At 40.2% G+C, this 25,955-nt stretch overlaps 1 protein-coding gene across 4 annotated transcripts in view; it reads right to left on the reverse strand.

Annotated features, from left to right (window-relative positions):
• Positions 1-25,955, reverse strand: part of FGF14 (fibroblast growth factor 14) — a 605,518-nt gene that overhangs the window by 117,358 nt on the left and 462,205 nt on the right. For 3 of the 4 annotated variants that reach the window (XM_073349202.1, XM_073349255.2, XM_073349213.2), the window contains 2 exons: positions 24,064-24,174; positions 10,642-10,745 (listed from right to left, as the gene is read on the reverse strand). In XM_073349202.1, the coding sequence (XP_073205303.1) occupies positions 10,642-10,745; positions 24,064-24,174 (215 nt within the window). The remainder of the gene's footprint in view (positions 1-10,641; positions 10,746-24,063; positions 24,175-25,955) is intronic. The other variant, XM_073349222.1, reaches the window with a different exon arrangement.

Raw genomic sequence — 25,955 nt, forward strand, 5'->3', positions numbered from 1 at the left:
AATTATCCACAATTATCTAATAATAAATTAACAGGTAGCTACTTTTTTTTTGTAGCAAACTTTCAAAATGTATAAAATCTTTCATGAGATGCAATTATCATAGACTAAAGCCAAAATTTTCAAACTTCGGTGCTCAAAGTCAGACACATAGCCACATGGATTTAGCTCTGACAAATATGGTCACCTACACTCAAAATGTTTTGTGATGCTTCAAAAATTAATAGGAATTTTATTTTACTATTCATTTCTGCATGATAATGTTCAGTTTTTCTTAGGTAACAAAGAGATACCTTTCCCTAAAGCAGTTCTTCCATATGCCAGCACGGTTACTTCTACATGGAAGCATTTCCACAAAACAGAATTTAAAATTAAAACAAGATTCATTGTTTATTATTCATTGTTTAGTCTATCTCTACAGATTTTGTAGATCTATGAAATAGATGTCTGAATAACTGAAACTACACTACATAAACAACTAATCCAGTTATGGGACGATGGTACAATTTCCTCTCTTTATTCTATTACCGTACCCCACCTTACACTTAACATTTGCCTCCTCTCCAGGAAAACTTGAGAGCATTCTTGGCCTTCCCTGCATTTTTAAAGATCAAATTTGTTACATAATAAAAAGAACATATTGTAAATCTATTTATCTATATACTGTAATGGCAGTTATCTTCAGTATATTCCTTGCTAATTCACCAGTGTGGAATTGGGACATTTACAGCTTTTCCCAAAAGTTCATCCAGGAAGCCGTATATTTTTGGTAACTATATTGTAGTATGTTAATATAGTATGTGAAAGCTTAAAGTCATACACTGAAAATTAGAAATTCTCTAATAAATGGAACCTAATAGGCTTGTAAATAGACAGTTTTTTGTATTTCTGTTATTGTTGACGTACAAAAACATGATAAGAAAGAGGCAGCAGAAGAGTACGTAATAAAAAGCAAGCTATCTAACATTTAGAAACATAAATAACCTAAACCCCCCAAAAGTAACCAGATGGAGAATAACTAAATGTCCAGAAAAGTGTAGGTGTTTTTATGTAATATGAGTAAAGGCCAAAGATACAGGAGGAGTAACATGAGAGAGAGAAGTGCATAAAATTTGACAGACCAGATTAAACCATTGGTCCATCAAGTAAGTGGCCAGCCTTCGGCATTGGCCATTACTCAATGCTTCAGAGGAAGGCAAAACCCCCACAAGGCACCCACTCAAATAAGAAATGCTATACACCGAGAAAATCATTCCTTCAACCCCTGTGGCAATCAGTTTACTCCCTGAAGCATGAGATTAGATTACCCTTATTTTAGCATGCATAACTACAAGTGTTATTTCTTGTCATAAAGTTATCCTGTCCTTTTAAAAATCCCAGTAGCTGACTCTATGACCTTGTGTGGCAGTGACTTCCATGCTGTGTGTGGAGGACGGGAGACCAAAAGGCATAGAAGAGGAGCAATTTTTCCCCTTGCTCTATCTGCGTAAATCCCAATAATCTTAAATAGAGGTATGTGCATGCAAGAAAAAGTCTGCAGAGATAGTGTGTATGAATGTAAGAGAGAGAGGTGGTGAATGAAGGAATGGAACCTAGTGTTTTCAAACAAACATGGTTAATAATTTATATACATCTGAAAGGGTATGTTAAGAATCTGGATTCAGTTAGGGATTCTGTGGACCTAAATAAATCAAACAAGGTGTGTGTACATGATATGAGTGTCCAGAAACACCTCACTGGAATTTCAGGGTCAAATTCTTCTCTCTTGTACACTGATCAAGTGGAACCCCATAAATGGCAGTGAGGTTGAACAGCTGCAAATGGGGGCAGAATCTGATCCACTGTAGTCATGCATGATGTGAAATATATTATCCTTTACACTATAATCTATCCCTCTGCTGTACACAAAGATTATTTCTTTGTGATTTCTTTTTTAAATTAACTTTAGTCCAAGGAGGAGCTACCATTGGCTGCCAGAGAAACTCAAGCTGGCAGGAGCCAGCACAAGCAGCATCCTCAGCAGAAACTCTGTAAGCTCTAAACTCCTTTCACTCCTCTCTCACCTCACTCCCGCTCTACTTGCCCTTCCCCTTCCCTCCTTCCTGCTTAGCCTCCACCCTAGTTCCCATCTGCATTTCCCTTCCTTCTTTGTTCGCTCTTCCTTCCTTTGTCTTTTCAGTTAGCCAATCCCATTCTAACAAAACTCCCAGAAAACGTAATAAGCATAACCCCCTGAAAAAGAACTGTCGTGCTAACATGTCATTTGCAAAACAGCACTCTGTTCACTGTGCATATGTTATATTCCTTTCCTCTACATTGTGTCTGCCATGGCTTTGCGGTAAGGACTGTCTCTTACTCTGTGTTTGCATAGCACCTAGTACAATGGGGCTTTGTTCATTAAATAATAGTGAAAGATGCTAAGACTGACAGCTTTGGATAATGAAATCCTTTATACTCACAGAATAGGTACAGAACAGAGAGAAGCAGTGTAATCTTCGCCCCATTCCCTACCAGCATGTTTCAACCATGAACTGGAGGGACCACCTCTGGCGTGAGCAGGTATTTTATCCTTCAAGCTGCTCAGTCCATAGACCCTACCATGGGATACCCAAGAAGAGTGCTAATTAGTATCCTGGGTAACATATTTTTGCTCTATTATATGTCCACTGAGAAATTACTGAGAAGACAACCACTGAGTAGGCATATAAAGCTCATAAGAGCAGAACCACCACCATAATGGGTCAGACTAATGGTCCATCTAGCCCTGTCTTCCAACAGTCGCCAGCACCTGACGATTCAGAGGGAATTAACAGAACAAGGCAATTATTGAGTGATCCATCCTTTGTCATCCATTCCCAGCTTCTGAGACTTAAGGACACTCAGAGCATGGGGTTGCATAATGTGTAACACGGCATATATGAGTAAACTTTCAGTGGGCACACAATAAAAGAAGACTGTGAAGAGGAGATCCACCAAAATAAAGGCCTTCAGCAGCTAACTCTTAAAAAAATTACTGGATGCAGAACATTGTTCAAAATGTACATATTTACACTCTTTCCAAAAATGTTACTACAAATTTAACTATTTTCCAGGAATTTGTAACAAGTGATTTTGTGTATTATGAATTTGCTAAACATGTTTTTACCTGATGACATCCATCTAGGACCTAGACAAATGAGAGGATTGGGCCAAAAGAAATCTGATTATGTTCAACAAGGACAAGTGCAGAGTCCTGCACTTAGGTCGGAAGAATCCCATGTGCTGCTACAGACTAGGGACCGAATGGCTAGGCAGCAGTTCTGCGGAAAAGGACCTAGGGGTGACAGTGGATGAGAAGCTGGATATGAGTCAGCAGTGTGCCCTTGTTGCCAAGAAGGCCAATGGCATTTTGGGATGTATAAGTAGGGGCATAGTGAGCAGATCGAGGGACGTGATCGTTCCCCTCTATTCGACATTGGTGAGGCCTCATCTGGAGTACTGTGTCCAGTTTTGGGCCCCACACTACAAGAAGGATGTGGATAAATTGGAGAGAGTCCAGCGAAGGGCAACAAAAATGATTAGGGGTCTGGAACACATGACTTATGAGGAGAGGCTGAGGGAGCTGGGATTGTTTAGCCTGCAGAAGAGAAGAATGAGGGGAGATTTGATAGCTGCTTTCAACTACCTGAAAGGGGGTTCCAAAGAGGATGGCTCTAGACTGTTCTCAATGGTAGCAGATGACAGAACGAGGAGTAATGGTCTCAAGTTGCAGTGGGGGAGGTTTAGATTGGATATTAGGAAAAACTTTTTCACTAAGAGGGTGGTGAAACACTGGAATGTGTTACCTAGGGAGGTGGTAGAATCTCCTTCCTTAGAGGTTTTTAAGGTCAGGCTTGACAAAGCCCTGGCTGGGATGATTTAACTGGGAATTGGTCCTGCTTCGAGCAGGGGGTTGGACTAGATGACCTTCTGGGGTCCCTTCCAACCCTGATATTCTATGATTCTATGATTCTATGATCTAAAACACCTCCTAACTTTCATAAACAACAGTTTCTGAATGAAAATTGAATTTTTAAAGACGTAATTGTATACATCAAAGAAATGTATAAAGAAATGTATATCTATGCTGTCCATCACCCTAGTATCCAACTGTTTCCCATTATAAGTCCTTTTCAGGTTTGCAAAAGAGATGGAGGAAATCTGACACTGACTTAATGCATGTTTTATGTTTTACCTGGGTGCAGTTCCTGTATGTTACCAAGTACTGCCTTTTTAAAATGTAATATAAACTTTTATAGAATTTGAAAATAAAGACTCATATTGTTCCATAATTTGTGAAATGCCAATCATGAAGTTAATTAGATCAAGATTGGATTTGCTGTTTACCTACTTTCCCATTCTCTAAACTGTGCCAAACAAGCCCAAACATGTCAGTCTTATCTATATAGATTGTAAACTCACCAGGGCTGATTCTTTATACAATGACGAGCACAATGGGGCATGGATCTCAGTTGGGACCTTTGGGTAATACAATAATACAAATAATAACTGTGAAAAATATTATACTTGTAATATTTTGTCTCAGTGTCGTACTAATTTTTGAGGTTCTTCATCACTATTATTATTATTATTCCAAAGCACAAAGGATCTAAGGAACCAAAAGTATATTTTTTTTACTTTGATTTAGATACTATAGAAAATTATCTGTAGAATATTGATTACTCTCTGTCTCATTCTCTTCCACTGTGTGCTGTCTACAAACCTATGTCCTGGAGGCTGCAAATTGTTCTTTTCAGACATGTCAATTATGGGCACTTAAAGAAACAGTGGCAATTTCAGCACTGGAAAGCAGCTGAAATGTCAGAAGAAACCCTCCATGCCGAAGATTCTTCCTACTGAGAGTTGCTAGGCACTACTGATATGATAAAGTCACATGCTGATAACATGCACTGACATTTTCTCTAATTCCAGAAAGCTCCAGTATAGACTATTATCTTACAACCAGCAAAGTATTATACACATAGCTTTTGAGCAAATTAAAACTGTGTAATGTAACACAGATTAAATCAAATTCACACTTTACAAAAAGATCATTCTAGAGAGAAAAACATGGACCACCTTTGCTTTTGGAAATATGGTTGGTTTTATAAAAGCTTTTGTATTTCTAGTAATGTGTCTCTTTTATTCATTTTAATTTTCCTGCTAACATTCTCAGTTCCTGAAAAGGGGCTTGTCTATACAGGGCAGTTACTGTGCAGTAAGCCTGGGTGTGAATTTCAAGCGCACTAGCTACTTTGCACTAACTCCCTGCAGGAACACTTTTACTGTGCACTAAAGGTGCCCTCAGGCAGTTTAGCTTAGTACACCTCCAAACATAGTAAACCACTGTACACAAAGGCACTTTTAGTGTGCAGAAGAGTGTCCATATGGGGGTTAGTGCAAAGTGGCTAGTGCCTACAAGCAAGTGCAGACTAGCTACTAGGGGATTTTTTTCCCCATGTAGACAAGCCCTCAGTGTCTAGTCTAATCACTATCTTGGGCTGACCTGCAGCCTGAGATTAGAACCAATTCCATCTTTAGTCAATGGCCAGTCCTTGGCAGCTCACGGACACAGTGAAAGTCTAGTGTGCAGGTTACTGACCCCACTAAAAGTCCCTGGAATGAGTCATGATGACACTAACTATTGCCACTGATACTGTCCCTAAAGCATCCTTTCCCATTTTATTCATAGACCTACCTTCTTCCCCAATCACCTGCAATAGAGGAAATGGGGGAAAAGACTCAAGGGCTTGTGCCAGAAAACAAACAGATACAGACAAGCTCCAGATCTATGAATTCTTGTTTTCCTACACTCTGGCCATGGAAGAACCAAAGAAATCCCACCTTTCTCCCACTATAGCAGCCACTAAATAATGTCCTGCTGAACTATTCTAAACAGTGAATAACCTAAAATAACCACTTAACTCCGGAACCCAGTTCCCTGCAACAAACGTGCAGACTACTTCTTGGAGAATGTCACCTGAGGACATCCAAGATGGCTTGTCAGGACACCAAGAACCATAAAATGGACATAGGTTCAATAACACAATACAGTCCATTTCTGAATTGAGCCTATTCACATACCAGGAAATCCTAAAAGCACAACAGAAAAACTGAGCCACCCTCTTCAACTCTAACTTAACTTTTCTGAAAGAGAATTGAGCAACACAGATTTTCACTAATAGCAACATTTTTCACTTGTTCATTCACTACCCAAGGTAAAACTATTGTCCAAAATGCAACCCCAGATTTGAATGTGCAACATCCAATAAAGGCAGTGAGAATTGTGTGTGCATAACTATGAGCAAGATTTGGCCAAAATACAAAGGAAGTGTAATAAATGTCTCATTTATTACACACATTGCCATCTTCTTACTGCAGGCTTTGTGTATCCTTGCAGGTCTGGTGGGCTATCCAACAGCAGTATCCTTCTAACCAGTAATTTAGGGATCCGTTCTGCTCCTCTTGACTTTAATAATGTAAGATCTAGTCCCAGAACAAGTTTTAGATTTTTGAGTGTTTGAAGAAAGTGTACTCAGACTTAAAAGCAGCAATGTGAGCTGCTGGAAATTATAGTGCATTAGACTACAACCACCAGTCAGCAGAATGCTGCTGAATATCTCATTAGCCCATCACAGAGTCATGAGCCTTCAAAAAGAAAAGATAGAACAAAAAAGTATTTAGGGAACTTTAAACCACCGGGAAGTAGCAAGATTTTTGGGTTGGTAATACAGGATGTTCTTGTGTGGAAAAATCCTTTTTTTCCATGATAGAGAAGAATTCAGACTAAGATCACAACATTCTGTGAATCCATGAAACATCTCTCTCTCTCGCTCTCTCTCTGGTTTTGTTATGTATGTAAATATAATTTTTCAAGGTCAGTAACCTGTGTCTACAATCAGGAGATTGCCACTAAGTCCAGACACAGTACATTCTAACAGCACTAGACTTGTGCCACAAATCAAAAGAAACATAAGAAATGAAAAGTTCACTGGTTACTATGTTAAGGGATATATATAAGTTTCTAAATGCTTTTCCCAGTTTTTGAAGTAAGCCTCCTCCTGCTTTCCCCAAGCTGCAAACAATACTTTGTTCCAGTTGTTTATATCACACTCCTAGAGGGAATAAGGTGGTGGCGTCTCAAAGAAACATTTTCCCCTAAGGAATCCTCCAACGCTCTCTCAAAACTCTAAAGAATTTCCCCCCTTTTGACTTAGCAAATTTCAACTGGTGTGGAGTAGGAGTTTGATTTGTATAAGTATGCAAATGATAGACAGCAAATCTGAACTGCTGGAGAGGGTTCCGATTCCAGGTCTATCATTTAGTTAAATACTTACCTAAGCAGTAGTGAACCTCAAAAATACTGTTTTTTGTTTTGTTTTTTGTTTAAAAAGAAGGTCATTCTAAACCTATTTTAGCTTCCTCATCCTATGACCTCATGGCAGGTCAATAATTCTTCTAGTTGAGAAGGACTTGACATAAGTCCCTTCCAGTCAATGCTGCTGCTTACCTGATGAGAGGTGATGTGAAATAGTCTCACCACATTTCCCAAGTTAATCAAACCAAGCCTTCCCTCATGGCAACGTAGAGCACTATCACATAATCAGCAATTTGGCCCAGCTCATTTTTGCTTGTTTTCTATTTGTTTTATGCTATTTCAAATAATATATTTCCATCAAAGAAATATAGTTTCTAGTCCAACACTTTAATAACATATTTAGCCAGGATTTTTGTTAAGCTGAAACAAGAACTGCAGACACAACCATAACTTCACTTGCATGAGTACTGCTGCTATAATATAAAATATGACTTCTGTATATTGAGATCAGTAGGTGAAAAATATTGCCAAAAGAATGCAAAACTCACCAAGAAGATTGTAATACATATTGTTTGCTTCACAATTATGACAACAATATTCTTCCCCAGAGAGTGATATTTCACAGCTTCTGGGCACAGTATATCTTCATCTGGATCCGAGGGCAGATACACATATAAATCCCCTATCCACTGAAATCAGGACAAACTCTTTTTTCTAAAGCAGGTGCTCTCTTCCATGTTTTTATTTTTTATTTTCAAATTTATTAGTCTCTACTCTCAAAATATGTAATTCCTATTAATGAAAACACAATAATAATTCTTACCCCCAAAATATTAATATGAACTTTGGCATGGACATGAGTTTTTCCAATGATATATTTTTAAAATCACCATTCTTAAATCTTACTTTAGATTACCAAATATCACAAACTAACCGGTGGAACTCATTGCAATGGGATATTGTGATGGTAAAAGTATATCCGGATTCAGAAAAGAACTGGATAAATTCATGGAGGATAGGTCCATCAATGGCAATTAGCCTAGATGATCAGGGATGAAACCCCATGTTCAGGGAGGCCCTAAAGCTCTGATTACCAGAAGCCAGGAGTGAAGAAGGGGTGGATTGGTCCATAATTGCACTGAAGTATATACTCCCCCTAAAGTTCTAGAACAGAGCACTGTTGGAAACAGGATACTGGGCAAGATGGACCATGGTCTGACCCAGTATGGCAGCTCTTATGTTCTCATCTCTATGAAATAAAGAACAGTCATTTTCAGATAGTTTTTGGCATGTGTTAAACCTAAAGACTCTTCTACTGCATGCTGTATTATTTTCGTTTATCTTTGCAAATGATGTTTTCCATTTGATTTCATATTTACATGAAAAAAGAGTAAACAGTACTTTCCCAATACAATATGTATTGTTTCCCTTGCCTTACATAAGGAAGAGGGACAAACTGAGCCACTCTCCCTAAGGAATATCAATGGAATAGAAAATGGTAAAAAATAAAATAAATGCACACACAGTGGCATGCAAAAAGCAATTAATAAATGTTGTCAATAACAACAGAAATACCCATGTAAATCGTAAGTTCTGAAAATCCAATTAATATAGGGTATATAGTGGGCCAACCTACAAACCTTTACACATGCCCATGACTTTACTCATATGACTAGTGTTGTTTAAGTCAATGGGACTACTTATACAATGGGACGACTTATACACATACACAACTTTTATTAGCCAAGTGTTTTCAGGATTGGGTTCAAAGTTACTAAGATTTGGATTCTGCCATCTTTGCTCATGTTGATTAGTACCTTATGTAGCAATTAGTCACAGTGATTTCAGTGGGACTATTTTTGGAGTAATACATGAACAAAGGGTGACACAATCCGGCCACGTAGATTTCCCCATGCTCCATAATTACAGCCTAGCCATTAAACTGCTATATTTTCTGAAATGAACACATCGTCCGGAAACATTCTTTAGCGTTCACTAGGAAGGGGTGAGAGCACTGTGGCGTTACTGATGGGCAGAAGCATATTCATACTGCATTGTTACCACATGAAAAAAATAATCTCCATGACATGAATTCCATATACATGAAACCTTAAGGAAATGGGAGGCCAACAGTGCTCTAGTCTTCAATGCAGGGAGATATTACATGTTGTGTTATATTTTTCTGTGACACACTAAAGAAAATAAATCTTTCACATGACATTTGTTGGGGTATCCCAGAGACATACTATGATCAGACATTTTTCTTGGTGTTGACGTTCAACATTAGGAAACACTGTTTTCCTTCTAATTAACTTTTCAACGACAGTCACATATTTAAAAGAAATAGAATACTTTCCTTCAGGACATCGAAGCAAAATTTGCCTGATTTCCTCTCAAGGCACAGTGGAAACAAAGCATTATATTTTAACTCAGTGTGGACTGGAAAATCATCTGACATAAGAAATGTAAAGAGCATGAGATACAGTGTGAAAACAGCATCCACTACAGTGGGGAAAAAAATTCTTAAACACCTGGTTAATACTGTCATTAAGTTAATCCTATATAATACTGAGGCTCTTCACAGCTGTACCACCACCACATTTTGACTGATTAGAATTAACTTACTTGAAATATCTTAAGATATTTTATTTAGCAGCATTATTTTGCCTGAAGGAACTTTTTTAGCTTTGGCCATTTTGCAGGGCTGTATTATTTCATGCAATTCTTACCGAGCAATTTTTCAAAATCCTTCAAAATCATATGATAATATTTTTATTAATGAAAGTGATGTTTCAATTCTAATATTCCTAGCCATTAGGAAAAAAAATAGTGATACACACAATGAAAATATATTGATATATAACAGGAATGTAAATTACATTACAGAAGTACCTTATTTTACTAAACATTAATCATTCAACTAACTTTGTAGCAAATTTTAGATCCTGAACAACATGCCAGTAATGAAGGCACTGCAGATTTACAGAAAAGTTCTAGAGTCTTTAACTGAAAATATAAACCCATCTGTAGTTTTACTAAACCATCCCACAGATTTCAGTAGCTAAATATATCCCTGTTATAGAATTCTACAGAATGTTTTTCAGAAAATTCTACAGCAAGGATATCATTTTCTGTTAAATTCTACAGGGTTTCAGAGCAATTTTTAGAGACTCTAAAAACATATTGATTTAATCTCTATTAATTTCTATAGGACTTATTGTAAGTGAGATATGTCTCATTATGGTACAGAGTTCTGTTCTGGATATGTGTGTCAAAAGAATTCAAAATATCCACAGCATGCTACTTACTGATGTGTAGAGGAAACCTTCTCCATTTAGGGCTATATACAACCCTGTCTTTACACCCTGGATAGCGACAACTCGTAGTCCCACTGGTATAAGGTTGAATAGTGCTGTAAATATAAACAGGATCTGTCACAGATGGGCACTGATAAATAGAGTATTTGAATAACCAAAATCAAGAACAAAGAACAACTGTTAATGCCTTCACAAAAAGCTCTGATTTCAATAAAATTTTAATTAAGAAAGCATTGCTACTGGTTAAGTTAGTATTTCAGCTTTATGTTGCAAACTTAATTGGCAATTATTCCTGTAGCATTTTAGTATTGGCACAATAGCTAGCAAATAAAAAGAATATCTCATAGGACTGCAAAGAGCACAATAGCATCACAATTTCAATGAATGGAAAATGCTGTAACCATATAGAGGGGGAGGGGATAGAAACAATCTCTAAGTATAACATTTTGGCATCTATTGGTTTCACGCAGAAAGTGAGAGTAACAATCAGATTATTTTGCAGAATGAAAATCTTTCCATTTTGCCCACAGTGAATTTTTTTTCCTTAAACACTTAAATGTTATTGTACTATGAAGCACCCCCAGTAAAACTGCTTTCAGCATCACTATGGCTCCAGAACTGAAAGTGCAATGGCTATTTTTGTTGAGAGCATCTTTGATATAAGCAATGGTACACAGACTCAGTATATGGGAAAGCACTTAGGCTTCTATGCAGAAAAGTAATCAAGCACAGATTTGAATGGAACTTAAGCACGCACATGTACATGAGCTGTCCTGAAAAAGTATGCTTTCCTAAACTGAGGCTTTAAAGAGAAACAGCTAACAACAGCTGTAGTAACAAAAGTACATAGATTTAACATAAAAAGACAGCAATAATGTTGATAAAAGGCTGAAAAGAAAACAATATAAAGGTGCAAGTAGGGGAAAAAAGAGTTCAAAAACCTCAAAACAAAATCCACAAAAACCAAGAGAAAAACAGTATGGCATTAATTTTATTGCCAACATTTAAGAGCCATCAGGATGGAGATGTTGTTTAATGATGACATAAATGAACAAGAAGGTTTAGAAACCTGTTGGCTGCAGTTCAAATTGCAAGTCCAAAATGGCAAGTTGCACTTGTGCTAAACTACATGGGAAAGATGGTAAATGCCATTTTATGACTCATGCCCAGCAAAACACGTGGCAGAGAAGATATCCTTGAAAAAGAGTTTAGTGTTCTGACTGACCATCCCTCTATTTAAAAATGAAATAAACAAGGTATATAGAATATTAGTTTTCAGGCAAGTGAGACATGGACCAACTTTTATTCCAAATTACACCAATAAGAATGCATACGTTTGCTGGCCTGGATTATGAGATAAGATGCAAACTGTGCATCACTCAGGGTCTGGGGAACAGCCCCTGAGCCAGAGCTCATGCTGGACAGCTTTTAAGCTCTGCATGATCTAGGAAGTGGGAGAGGTCCAGGCCCTTGGATGAAAAGCAAAGTACAACCTGTATGTATACTAAAGACACATAAGCCCATGGTACCAGCAAGTTAAGTCTCAGGAGGTAAAACTGTATTTCAAAACACCCACAAAAGGTGTGGTGGGTTATCCAGCATTTGAAAAGGAATGTCATATATATGACAAGAAAGTATGCTTCATGGTACAATCCCTAGCTAAGATCCCAGAATTCAAACCCACATCAGAAAAAGGGGATATGCATTCACAATCAACAAGGCAGACATGTAGCCTAGGTGCAAGAACTCCAGGTTGGTCAAGCAATGGCTACATAGATATAAAGGAGACAATATTGACTCAGAGGAAGCTAACCACATCTACATAAACGGAGTAGAGTATATCACCTGCTAGAATGATAATACCCTAAAATATTCTCTCAACATATATCAACAACATTATCAGGAATATGCTCCTGCAATAGAAGAATACATGAAATGTGATCCTGTTAAGAAGAAATATAGCGACAGTGAAAAAGTTGGAAGATGCTGTGATAAAGCAGCCTACTTCCTGCAGCTTCAGAATGAAAAGAAAGCGTATAAAAAAGAACTCCAGAAGGTACAGAAAACAAATTGATGGATTTATATAAAAGAGGTGCTACACAGAAAGTTATATCTAAGCCAAAAATTAGCATCAATATGTATTATTTGTATTGCTGTATCTCCCAAGGATCTCGGTCAGATGGGGGGAGGTCTTACTGGTCTCATTACCGTACAAACATACAGTAAATACATGTATCTAATCTAATCTGAAACAAGATACCATGAATGTGACAAAGACAAGGAAGGAAGGGAGATGGGGAGTGCAACAGGTAATGAAAAAAAAGGGATCATAGAAGTATCTAAGTTAGCTATTGCACAGTTTGATGGCTTCTGAAGGTTCCAAATCATCTGTAAGTTTTAAAATAATAAGTAATGTCAGTTATCCCCAACTGTCACACAGCAAAGACACCATTATTTGGATGGCTTTTTGTTAGGTGTCACAGCAAAATTGGGTCTTGGGTAGGGATCTGAAGGAGGAGAGACTTTGGAGGAGGATTAAGCCTTACAAAAGAATGTAAGGATATTATTCCATGGCTAAAGGGGTGCATGAAAAGAGCAAGGATGTATTCATGGAAGAAGCAAGCAAATGAGCATTCAAGACTGAGATCGGAAACTGTAGGAGGAAATCTGGATGTGCATTAACAGCATAATGTTGGTACAGTGCCTAACACAATGAGGGGGTCCTGGTCCATGACTAGGGCTCCTAGGTGCTACAGTAATACAAATAATAAATAACAACAATAACAGAGAGAAGAGGGCATACATATCCTGTCTTCTATTTCCGGTCATTAAGGGGCACCGGGTAAGAAATCAAACAACTTCATTAAAGAAAGATGCACAAAGACACAAAATATCCAGGAAAACTGTTAATAATAAATGACTCCACATCACAGAAGTCTCTTCAAAACTTTTGGAAAGCAAACTTCTGTTACAACATTTGAGAAAAAAGAAACAGGACCCGAGTCAGACAATGACAACCTATGAAGAAGGTTTGCAGCCTTGAAATAATTAGTGTTTTTATGCAAATGATGAGAAAACAAATTAGAGAGGTTTATGTTTATTAACCTCTAGTGGTTTAAAAAGCACTGAGAGAGAGATTTAATTATGTGTCTTTTTAAGGCCACCAAATTATAACCTTAGATCCTCAGCACTGAACGAATTAGACTAGTGCATGAGCTGTTAAAATGGAAAGGAGAATGCTGGAACTCTGCTAATAAAGAGCACTGAATCATAGAATCATAGAATATCAGGGTTAGGAGGGAGCTCAGGTCATCTAGTCCAACCCCCTGCTCAAAACAGGATCAATCCCCAACTAAATCACCCCAGACAGGGCTTTGTCAAGCCTGACCTTGAAAACTGCAAAGGAATGAAATTCCAGCCCCCTCCCAGGTAACCAATTCCAGTGCTTCACCACACTCCTAGTGAAAGTGTTTTTCCTAACATCCAACCTAACCCCCCCCCACTGCAACTTGAGACCATTACTCCTTGTTCTGTCATCAGATATCACTGAGAACAGTCTAGATCCATCCTCTTTGGAACCCCCCTTCAGGTTCAGCAGCTATCAAATCCCCCCTCATTCTTCTCTTCTGCAGACTAAACAATCCCAGTTCCCTCAGCCTCTCCTCATAAGTCATGTGCTCCAGCTCCCGAATCATTTTTGTTGCCCTCCGCTAGACTCTTTCCATTTTTTCCACATCCTTCTTGTAGTGTGGGGCCCAAAACTGGACACAGTACTCCAGATGAGGCCTCACCAATGTTGAATAGAAGGGAACAATAACGTCCCTCGATCTGCTGGCAATGCCCTCCTTATATAGCCCAAAATGCTGTTAGCCTTCTTGGCAACAAGGGCACACTGTTGGCTCATATCCAGCTTCCTGTCCACTGTAATCCTTAGGTCCTTTTCTGCAGAACTGCTGCCTAGCGATTCGGTCCTTAGTCTGTAGCAGTGCATGGGATTCTTCCATCCTAAGTGCAGGACTCTGCACTTGTCCTTGTTGAACCTCATCAAATTTCTTTTTGCCCAATCCTCTAATTTTCTAGGTCCCTCTGCATCCTATCCCTACCCTCCAGTGTATCTACCACTCCTCCCAGTTTAGTGTCATCTGCAAACTTGCTGAGGGTGCAGTCCACGCCATCGTCCAGATCATTAATGAAGATACTGAACAAAACCGGCTCCAGGACCGACCCTTGGGGCATTCTGCTTGATACCGGCTGCCAACTAGACATGAAGCCATTGATGGCTACTCATTGAGCCTGACGATCTAGCCAGCCTTCTATCCACCTTATAGTCCATTCATCCAGCCCATACTTCTTTAACTTGCCGGCAAGAACACTGTGGGAGACTGTATCAAAAGCTTTGCTAAAGTCAAGGAAAAACACATCCACTGCTTTCCCCTCATCCCCAGGGCCAGTTATCTCATCATAGAAGGCAATTAGGTTAGTCAGGAATGACTTGTCCTTGGTGAATCCATGCTGACTGTTCCTAATCACTTTCCTCTCCTCTAAGTGCTTCAGAATTGATTCCTTGAGGACCTGCTCCAGGATTTTTCCAGGGACTGAGGTGAGGCTGACTGGCCTGTAGTTCCCCGGATCCTCCTTCTTCCCTTTTTTAAAGATGGGCACTACATTAGCCTTTTTTCAGTCTTCCGGGACCTCCCCCAATCACCATGAGTTTTCAAAGATAATGGCCAATGGCTCTGCAATCACATCCGCCAACTCCTTAAGCACCATCGGATGCAGCGCATCCGGTCCCATGGACTTATGCACGTCCAGCTTTTCTAAATAGTCCCGAACCACTTCTTTCTTCACAGAGGGCTGGTCACCTCCTCCCCATACTGGTACACTGGTCCAGTACTTGAAAGTGTGCCTGGATTTCATCCCACAAGACAGTTCACACTCCATTGGGACAAAGAAGATTAGTCTGCATACAACTATTGATGAACATATAGCCAGCATAACTCTCTTTGGTGCACACTTCTCATTGATTTTAGCAAAACACTCTATAGCTCAGGCTCAGTATGTGATAGCCACATGCTCATAAGTTGGTCAAATAAAAATCAATTTCCTACAGAACCTGGTTCTGCAGTGCTCCTCAGTGCGGACTATTTCCATGCCAGCTTGCAACTTTCAATCTTCTAGCATTTCAGCTGTAACTCTATTAATCTCTCACTAAAGATTGAATTGAGCTCTATTTAGGCCCAGCTCATAGTAAGTAGGGTTGCCAACTTTCTAGTTGCACAAAACCCAACACCCCACCCCTTCCCCGGGGCCTTGCCCCTGCCCCAGGGCCTCGCCCCCTGCTCACTACATTCCCCCTCCCTCGGTGGCTTGCTCGCCCCCATCCTCACCTACTTTCACTGGGCTGGGGCAGGCTGGGGTGTGGGAGGAGGTGAGGGCTCTAATTCGGGGTGCAAGCTTCAGGGTGAGGCCAGAAGCGAGGGATTCACGGTGTGGTAGGGGGCTCTGGGCTGGGGCAGGAAGTTTGGATGCGGGAGGGGGTGAGGGTTCCGGCTGGGGGTATGGGCTCTGGGATGGGGCTGGGGAGGAGAGGTTTGGGGTACAGAAGAGGCTCCAAGACGGGGGGTAGGGCAGAGGGATTTGAACTGCAGGAGAGGGCTGCAGGTTGAGACGGGGATTGGGGGGCAGGAAGGGTGAGGGTTCTGGGGTGGAACCAGGGATGAGGGGTTTAGGATGTGGGAGGGAGCTCTGGGCTGGGACAGAGGTGCAGGTGGGGGTGAGGGCTCTGGGCTGCAGGTGCAAGCTCTGGGCTGGGGCCGGGAATGAGGGGCTTAGGGTGCAGGAGGGTGCTATGGGTTTGGGAGGGTTTGGGGTGGGGGCTCGAGATTGGGGCTTACCTTGGGCGGCTCCCAGGCAGTGGCGCAGCCGGGGGGGAGGACTAAGGCAGGTTGTGGGCCTGTGCTGGCACCACACTGCGCACTCCCTGGAAGCAGCCAGCAGGTCCTGGCAGGGCGGGGGGGGAGAGGAGGGGCAGGAGGCTCCAAGCAGGCACCCCCACCCCCCATTGGCTGGGAGTGCGGAGCCGGTGCTCAGGGCAAGGGCAGCACGTGGAGCCCCGTAGCCCCCCTGCCTAGGCGCTGGACCTGCTGGCCGCTTCCGGGGCGCAGCACGGTACCAGCCAGAACAGGTAGGGACTAGCCTGCCTTAGTGCCACAGCACTGCCGACTGGACTTTTAACGGTCCAGTCGGTGGTGCTGACCGGAGCCGCCAGGGTCTCTTTTCAACCGAGTGTTCCAGTCGAAAACCAGATACCTGATCACCCTAAGGGAGCTGTACAACCTGCCTTAGCGAAGCACAAAGCTTTCCAGTGTTTCTCAGCATAAACAGTTATCTGCATAGGGGGATGGAGGTGAAGCCACAGCTCTGCCTCCTCCCTACCCCTTCAAGACACAACGAGTCTGTCTGAGCAGTAGCTGCTAGCAAGGGAGCAGTTCTGTATTGCTCAGAGTTCAGAGGCTGCAATTCTGCATGGGTCTTACTGAGAACATTGGAGCACCCTCCTCCCATACTGCACACTTACATAAAGGCCAGAAAGAATTGTGGCTCTAAGTAAGACTTGAGAAGTGCAGACAATTAAACAGTCCAGTCACTTAAAGAGCCCTTCTGGCTCATAGACTGTGCATATGCCCCTTAACTAGGTACTCTTAATCCTTTTCATATTTTGTACGGCATCTTAACAGAGAGAACACCTCTTGGATTATCCCCGTCTCTTCCTACTTATGATTGCACAGTCTACCTTCCCTCACATTTGCAATCACATAACCGCACAGTGGCAACTCCAGCAATTGCTGACACATTTTTCTTAGAAAGTTTTGTAATATTCTCTAAGCTGTTTTAGAAACAGTGCATTGGCAACATTCAGATTTGGGTTTCGATGAGATCCAGGGTGATGTACACATAAACACACTCCACTATGTATGTGTGTGTGCATGAATATGTATATTATTTTACATTTATGTTTTATTTTATAAAATACACACACACACACACACCCCTGCATGGTTTGCTGCAGTAACTTGAAATTTGAAATCCCTGGAATTAGAGAGGTGCTTTCTGAAGTCTCCATGAAGGTCTGTTCGGATATGTCTGATTTATAAGATGCCCCATCAGTATTTTCCTCAGTACAGCTTGCTAAAGACAGGTTGCTAAAACTTGCGAACATCTGTCTGTTTTATACATGCACTGTCCCAGCACCATACATCATCATGCTACACAGTACAGAACCTCTGGTAGGACAGAGACAAAAGGACTCCACTTTTTCTTTGAGCTTATGGGAGGAGACAAAAATGGCTCCTCCATCAAAATATATTTTGACTTTGGAAAAGGAACAGAGTAATGAGAAGGCAGGGAGAGTTTTTCAAAGCCACAAATGGCAGTCAGGAACCCAATTCCTGGCAATCAGAAATCCAATCCCCCCACTTATGGGTGTTAATAATTTTGTGCTCTTCACAACCCTTATTATTGAGCAAGCCCTTTCACCTGACCGAGATGTTACACAAGCTGGGATTAGAACCCAGCCCTCTAATGTGGCAGGCCTAAATCTCAGTCACTTAGCCCGGTCTCTCAGTCAAAGAATCTGCCACATCTACATATTCAGCCGTATCTAAGTTTATAGAACAGGCCTTTTAATGTGTATTAGAATTTGTTTTTTCTGTTAAAAAAAAACAACAACAAAAAAAACCCTGGGAAATTATATATCATAAAACCTCCACCCATAACTAGGGCCCTATCAAATTCACAGTCCATTTTGGTCAATTTCATGGCCACAGGATTTTAAAAATAATAAATTTCATGGTTTCAGCTATTTAAATCTGAAATACCATGGTGTTGTAATTTTGGGGGTCGACCCAGAAAGGAGTTGAGGGAGGGGATAGCAAGGTTATTATAGAGGGGTTTGTGATACTACTACCCTTACTTCTGCACCACTGCTGGCGGCACACTTCAGAGCCGGGCGGCTGGAGAGTGGTGGCTGCTGGCCAGGAGCCCAGCTCTGAAGGCAGAGCCGCCACCAGCAGCAGTACAGAAGTAAGGATGGCCTGGTAGGGTACTGTCACCCTTACTCTGCGCTGCTGTCTGCAAAGCTGCGCCCTCAGTCAGCAACCGCCACTCTCTGGCCACCCAGCTGTAAAGGCAGCAGCTCAGAAGTAAGGGTGGCATGATATGGTATTGCCACCCTTACTTCTGTGCTGCTGCTGGCGGGGTGCTGCCTTCAGAGCTGGGCACCTGGCTAACAGCCGCTGCTCTCTGGCCACCCAGCTCTGAAGGCAGCGCAGAAGTAAGGGTGGCAATACCACAATTCCCCTAAAATAACCTTGTGACCCCCTGCAACTTGCTTTTGGGTTAGGACCCCCAGTTTGAGAAACTCTGGTCTCCCTAGTGAAATCTGTATATTATCAGGTAAAAACTCACAAAAGACCAGATTTCACAGTCCGTGACACGTTTTTCATGGCTGTGAATTTGGTAGGGCCCTACCCATAACCCTCTTAAAAGTGTATAACTCAAGTTGCAAAGCCAAGCACTCAAAAATTAGGAGCTGCCTGAATTAAGGCTGACTGTGCAATGTAATTCGTTCCCCTGCTCTTTAATGACATGATCACATACTATTTTTAACATGGGACCTGTGTCTCATTCAGTACACAGTACAGAGCTGCTCTGGGGATGAATCAGGGTTGTGTAGTGAAGGAGCCTGTTGTTTGTAAGATCCTTTCCTTAGCTGCAGAAGTTGGGAGGTGTATAGTAATGAGGCAGGGGTGCTGCAGGAAAAGAGAAAAAGGATGGTCTCATCTTGAAGGTGACTGAATGCCACCCTGGATAATTGTGTTCTATCCTTGCCTTTGTCACAGAATCCCGTTGATTCTGGGGAAGTCAGTGGTTTTTATTGTATTCTTGCATCATACTCTTTGTGGCAGAGACAGGGGGACTGGTACCTCAGTATCTGCCTCCAAGTGGGACAGTCAATGCGGATTATCAGCAACTGAATAAGTCTCATCCTAGCAGATCAATGGGATGGCTGCAAACTAGGTAAAATCAGGTTTTCAAGTCTGGATTCCAGGTGGGTAGTAATCAAGCTACAGACCACTTGTGGGGGGACCTTCACCACCTGAGGGGTGGAGTTTGAAGCTGACCAGGAGGGTTACGTGAGAGAGGGGACTGGAAATTATAAATGGACCAGGTTTGGAAAACATAACATTTTAAATGTCTCCAGGACCATAGTATAGAAATCTCCTCCATTACTTCTTCATGGTTTCTATATTAATCACATCATGTGTCAGATCCACTTTTCAAATTAACAGTGGTCTGCCCTGTGGAAAACAATTAAAAAACAAACTGTCCCAAAAGGAAGTTTACATCACACTAAATGATACTGGGAACATTTTTGGGGCCCACGTAGGTTAGAGGCTGGAGTTGGACAGCTAAACTAAATAGTACCACAGTGTTTGAATCTACAGTACTAGTCAGTGTTATTTCTGTACCAGCCTCAAGCCAGCTCAGAAACAGAGGGATACACCAACTGAGGAGAGAAGAAAAGGACAATATAATATAGGAGGAATATTAAAGAAACTAGCAGTATTGGAATAAAATCTATTTGGCATTCCCCGTGAAAGGTCAGCAAATAAAGGACTCAATGTACGAATGATGGTTTCAACAAATGGCCCCAATTTTATGATGAAAAATGGGAAAGCTCATTCTCCACCATTACCCAACAGATGGACTAGTCCATACCTCTTCAGCCAATGTTATTAACAGGTCCCAGGAGAGATGAGTACCCCAATGGAAAACAGCTCTGAACTGAAATCCACCAAATTCTGTTCAGTTCAGGCTCTTGGAGTATGCCCATCACCGCAGTACTGAGCACCTTCCAGAAGTGTATTAAGTGACATAGCTAGTATATATTACATGTGATCCCTTCTTTCTTACTTCCTCTCCCCAATCAGCCCTTCCTCGTGCAAAGAATTGGGTACAAAAAAGGGGTGCTTCTAATCTGTACTAAACGTAAAAAGGCCTCCTATGTAATTTACTGGTTACTGCATCGCCAGGCCCACTCATTCCTGATCCTATGCTCAGGTTTAAGATAAGCTGTGGCAGCAATATGTCCTATTATTGTTGAGGAATATTGCCCTTGTGAAACTGCAGGGTGGGATTTCAAAAGCACTCTGCATTAGTCTAACTCTGCTTCCATTGAAATCACTGGTAAAATTCCTATTGACTCCAATGGGAGAAGCATTAGACTAATATGAAGTATTTCTGAAAATCCCACCCATTATAAATAGCTAGAAGCTTTAATTTAAAAGACAACTTTTGGTGGGACTGTAATGGAAGCATTAGTTATGCACATACCCAAACTGAGTAACTACAAGATCTTCTTACAGTTACCCTTGTCCTACCTCACTACAGCACCCTGTATTGTTTGTTACTCCTATGCCTTGAGACATATCTAAAATTAGACTGTCAGCTTTTGCGGGGCAGAGATCATACTTTTTTATTTATTCTCTAGCTGCCTGGCACAAGTTTGGACGCTCTATAAATAATAAATAAGAAGCAGAAGATAAGGCTGTGTGACTCAACTTCTCACAATGCTTCTCTGTCAGGAACTCAAGGACGCCCCCTTTCATCCATCCCTCACTAGCCATTCCCCCAGATGCTCAACGGAAGCCAACTGCTGAGCCAAACCATGGGTTGGGGAAAATTATTTCCTGTCATTCAGGGCCAATCAGCTGTAGTGCACAGCATGCTGAAAAGCATGGCAGAGGCACTATAGTCCATGCCACCCTGCAACATTAACCCAACAGTGCTTTCATCAACCTCAATCCAAAACTATTCTCAAAAAGGACAGGAAGCTCCATTCTCCCTGTTGGTGACAAAAGTGCTTTCCCTCCCCACCTGACGATCAATGTATCCCTACGCCCCTCACGAGTTGGGGGCAGCTGTTAATCAAATAGGCAAGGTGTAAACTCAACAGTCAGAAGAATTCTCATCCCCACTCCAAATCAATCAGCAGCAAGATAAGGTAAGGATGAGGGTGAGGTTGAATGCTGAATACTTCTTCCACTTCTCACCCTTAGGGCCAGCCAAACCACATCCATCAGTAAGACTGGGGCTTGAATTCTCAAAATAAGGAGATTGTAAAATGAAGGGCAAATCAAAAGAGTAAAAGCTAGTTCATCCACGAGAAACATTCATGTTCTTTTTTTTTAAAAGGGGGAATAGCAAAAACAGAATTAGAGCATAGGAAAATGAAAGGAAACAAAACATACTCCAGACAAAGACTGGGGAAAAAAGACAAAGAACTAACATGAAGGACTGGCAACAGTGAGGAGACAGAGACTGATAGTTGTTTCTATATTCCTGAAAGTGCCCAAGTGGTGACACACATTATCTTTCTGATTTGCAAGATAGTGTTGGCATTGATATATTATTTATATGAAAAGTTTAAAGCGGCAATATATGCATTTGGCTGGTAACATTTTTAATACTATATTGCATTTGCCACTGATCCAGACATTGGGCCTGGTTCACACTGTGTTACTCATGTTTTACAATGGTGTAAATCCATTGATTTCAAAATGGCTACAGGATTAATGCAGTGCTGAATGGTGAATCATGCCCATTTTTTCCATAGCAAATAATGTTAAATTTGTGGGAAAACTCACAGCCTAATCTCTAACTCATGCAAATGTAAAATATAACAGGACCCACCATTATTTATCTTGAATATGAAATATCTTTATTTTGCACAGGCTGGTTTTGGACAAGAAAAATTATTCTGCATTTTGGAACTATGGGGGAGAATGAGAGAGCAGGCAGACAGATAGAGAAAGAGAAGAAAAAAACACTGAGGGAGAAAAGATGGGAGATTTTAAAAAGATGGCAACAGAGAAGAGAGGAAAGTAAGGGGTTGTGGCCTATATTTTCAAAGATTTCAAAGTCCACAATTAGGTTTCTAAGAAAGATTTATTTATTTAGATGTATTGTAACAATAAAAAGGACACCCCTGCACTACTGCCACTAGACGTCTCCCCAAATGAAGGCAGGAGAAGAGAAACAAAAAATCCCACACATCCTGCAGGCCTCATGCAAGCAAAATGCATTCCTATTGAAGGCAATGGGAATCTTGTTTCTGCACAGCTTGTGGTACTGGGCCAAAAGAGAAGGGGCATTAGAAATGGACGTACTTCAGTGGGAGAGAACAGAAAGACAGTTATGAAAAACACGGAGATGAGAAAGGAACACAGAGAAATAGGAGAGAGAACAGTGATATACACAGTAATTAGTTTGCTACAATCTGAAAAGTATAACAGTCAATAAAACAGTAACAATATCTGTGGATGAAATACATTAAGGACACATATTGTGTTAACAGCTGTAGTCTCAATAACAGAAGATCTAACAAAACAAAAACAGAGCCTGCATCTCCTGCAGCCTAATTTTAACCAGACATATATTAATGTATGAGTAATGAGTAAATAAATGTCTTATAAACAGAAAATAAAAATGAACCTCAGAAGTCTGCTGTGCTTTATGAAAATTATTAAAATTGAACCATTCGAGAGTGAGGGTAAGTTTGCTTACCCACCACTTGCAGCTCAAGTGGTAGAATATATATGCATTATCTGTATCAAAATGTTCAGCAATATTATACAGAAAGAAATAACACTGAAAAATGATCCATAAGAGATCTGAAAAGTGACACCAGTTTTGTTTCGATAGCTTTTCAAATTGTTTCCAGTTTTGCAGTCCCCGCACTTGCAGAAATCCTATTGAAGTCATTGGGAATCTTGTGGAATCAATCTCTTTAGCCCAATTCAGCCCAATTAGATACTTAAGCATATGCTTCAATGGGTCTAATAACATGCTTACAGTTATACATATGCTTAATTACACTGCCTTGGTTGTCAGAGTTCCAAAGATATTTTCTTTTATTCTTTTGTCTATATTTATTTTTCAAAGATAAAGGAAAATGTTGCTGATAAATGTTTTACGGTGGATTTTTGAAAGTGCTCAGTATTGGCCTAACTTTCCTCTCACTGATTTCAACTGGAATTTTATCATTGTCTTCAATGGGAGTCGAGTTAGACCAACGCTGATCACTTTTGAAAATCTGAAACTTAATGCCAGACACTAACAAAATGCATAATTGCTTCTTTCCTGGATACTTTTTCACACATGCAGTAGTGCTAAGGATTCTTTAAAAGGCATGCTAGTGTTTAATATATTTTAAGTTGACAGAATCTTTTTGCCAAAATACATCAAAATTCCTCAAAACCCATTAAAATAGTGTTTGCACATATATATTTGAATGATTACATCTGCAATCTGTGTTTGAGATTAATACATTCTCCTAGAGCAGTCACTTACTAGAATTACTGCTGTCATCCTTGGTTCCATCGAGAGTTCCATCGGGGTGCATTTGCAAGTAGTAGCCTTGCCTGCAATATAACCTGGTCACTATACCCTTGAGCTGGGGATCTGAAAGACAAACATATTTTGTCACTAGCCTCAAAACTTTTTCCAAGAGTTATCCCTATTTCTCTCATTGTAGAAGGAAGACTGTCTCAGTAGTACTAAACAGGACAATATCTGTTGGAGATGAAGAAAGAAAATTTCTTCCATCAGAATTTTACTACACCAGTTTTAGGTCCTCTTTTCTCCTGTGAACATTCTTGATGGTAACTAACAGAGATAAAAAGAGCTGAACTAGTGTATGAGAAACTCTAGTTTAAACTACATTAGCCCCTACAAAGACATTTCAGATTGCAATTAAAAGTGATTTAAAGGAAAAAAATCATTTTTAAAAAACCTGTTCATATTTCATATAATTTAGATTTAAATTACTATACTTCACTGGTCACTCTTAGGGACACTCACATGAAAAAACTGCCTTTGTTGCTTAGAGTTCATCTGGTTTGTTTTTTTTCTTCATTTTATTCCCTACCTTAAGTGACACATTTTTTGTGTAATATTTAATAATAATTGAACGTGGAAGGTACCAAAGTGCTTTACAGACTAATAAACAAGTATCACTAAAAAACGCAGCTCTCAAAAACAGCCATGCCTACAGCAGGACATAAGAGTTCTTCACTAGCAACAGCATTTAGGAGGAGAACTGAAAAATATCTTACCCAGTTAAATGTGAAAGGGGAATTTTAAAAGGATAAGTGCATTCTCCCTAAATTGGAATTTGGCTAAGACACCAGAATTAACATCTCTGCTTTCATGAGAATTGCCACTGGACTGATTAAGGACCACAGAGCTTCAGCGTTATGCTTTGTCTCAAAGATGGTGCCTCATCATCACCCATAACACCTTGCTGGCAAATTAGTTCAATCCTCCGAGGGAAGAATGCCACCTTCCTGCAGAAGCTGAGTTTTACTTAAATGTCTATCATCAAAATACATACCAGGCCCAACTCTGCCTAACAAATTAGAAATGACTGGCAAGCAACCTGTGGGGATACAGCAATAATTTTGTGTTTATGACATCATGTTCATCTCCATAATGATTAACTAATATCAGAAAGATTTTATTAGAACTTCAGATGAGTAAGTAGTAGGATGAATAGATGAAATCTTAAGAAATACAGACCCTGTTTTCATGCAAATACTCTTATATTTGGGCCAGATTATGAACCCCTTACTCATACTGATGAACTGTTACTCTCATGAGTAATCCCATTGACGTCACTAGGATTACTTGTAATATGGATAAGGAGTTCAACACCTTGGTCCTTAATGAACAAGGAGATTGAATATGGAAAATAGTGGCATATAAACAGAATTATTCCTAAATAGAATGTTTACAAAGTTTCCCAAAAGGTGTCAGCTAGTACTGATGATCTACATAAATGATTAACTTGTGAGGTTTTTTGCAATGTATTTGCTATTCATAAAATGTGTAACAAATCATTCTTTAAACAAACAGAACCATTTAAATTTACTTTTTCCATTTTACACTGTAAACTGTAAATATTTCAGAGGCTTTTATTATAAAGACTACAGTACAAAAATGTTCAAAGTATTATGAAATATAAGCAAATGTTCCTCATATTTGCCGTATTAGTCAGTCTTGCAAACCTGGCTTTTCATGAGTGACTCATAACTGTACTACTTGTATAAAGATTATTTATGTCAGCAAGGCTTGCAGAACCCTTACACAGGAATAGTTTGACAAGTCTTCTAAAAGTACTGGAGTATACGGTCTTCCTTGAACTACTATCTTAATCGACATAATCTGGATACTGAAAACCATTT

This window comes from Lepidochelys kempii, chromosome 1 (assembly GCF_965140285.1).
Source record: "Lepidochelys kempii isolate rLepKem1 chromosome 1, rLepKem1.hap1, whole genome shotgun sequence".
Lineage (NCBI taxonomy): Eukaryota > Metazoa > Chordata > Testudines > Cheloniidae > Lepidochelys > Lepidochelys kempii.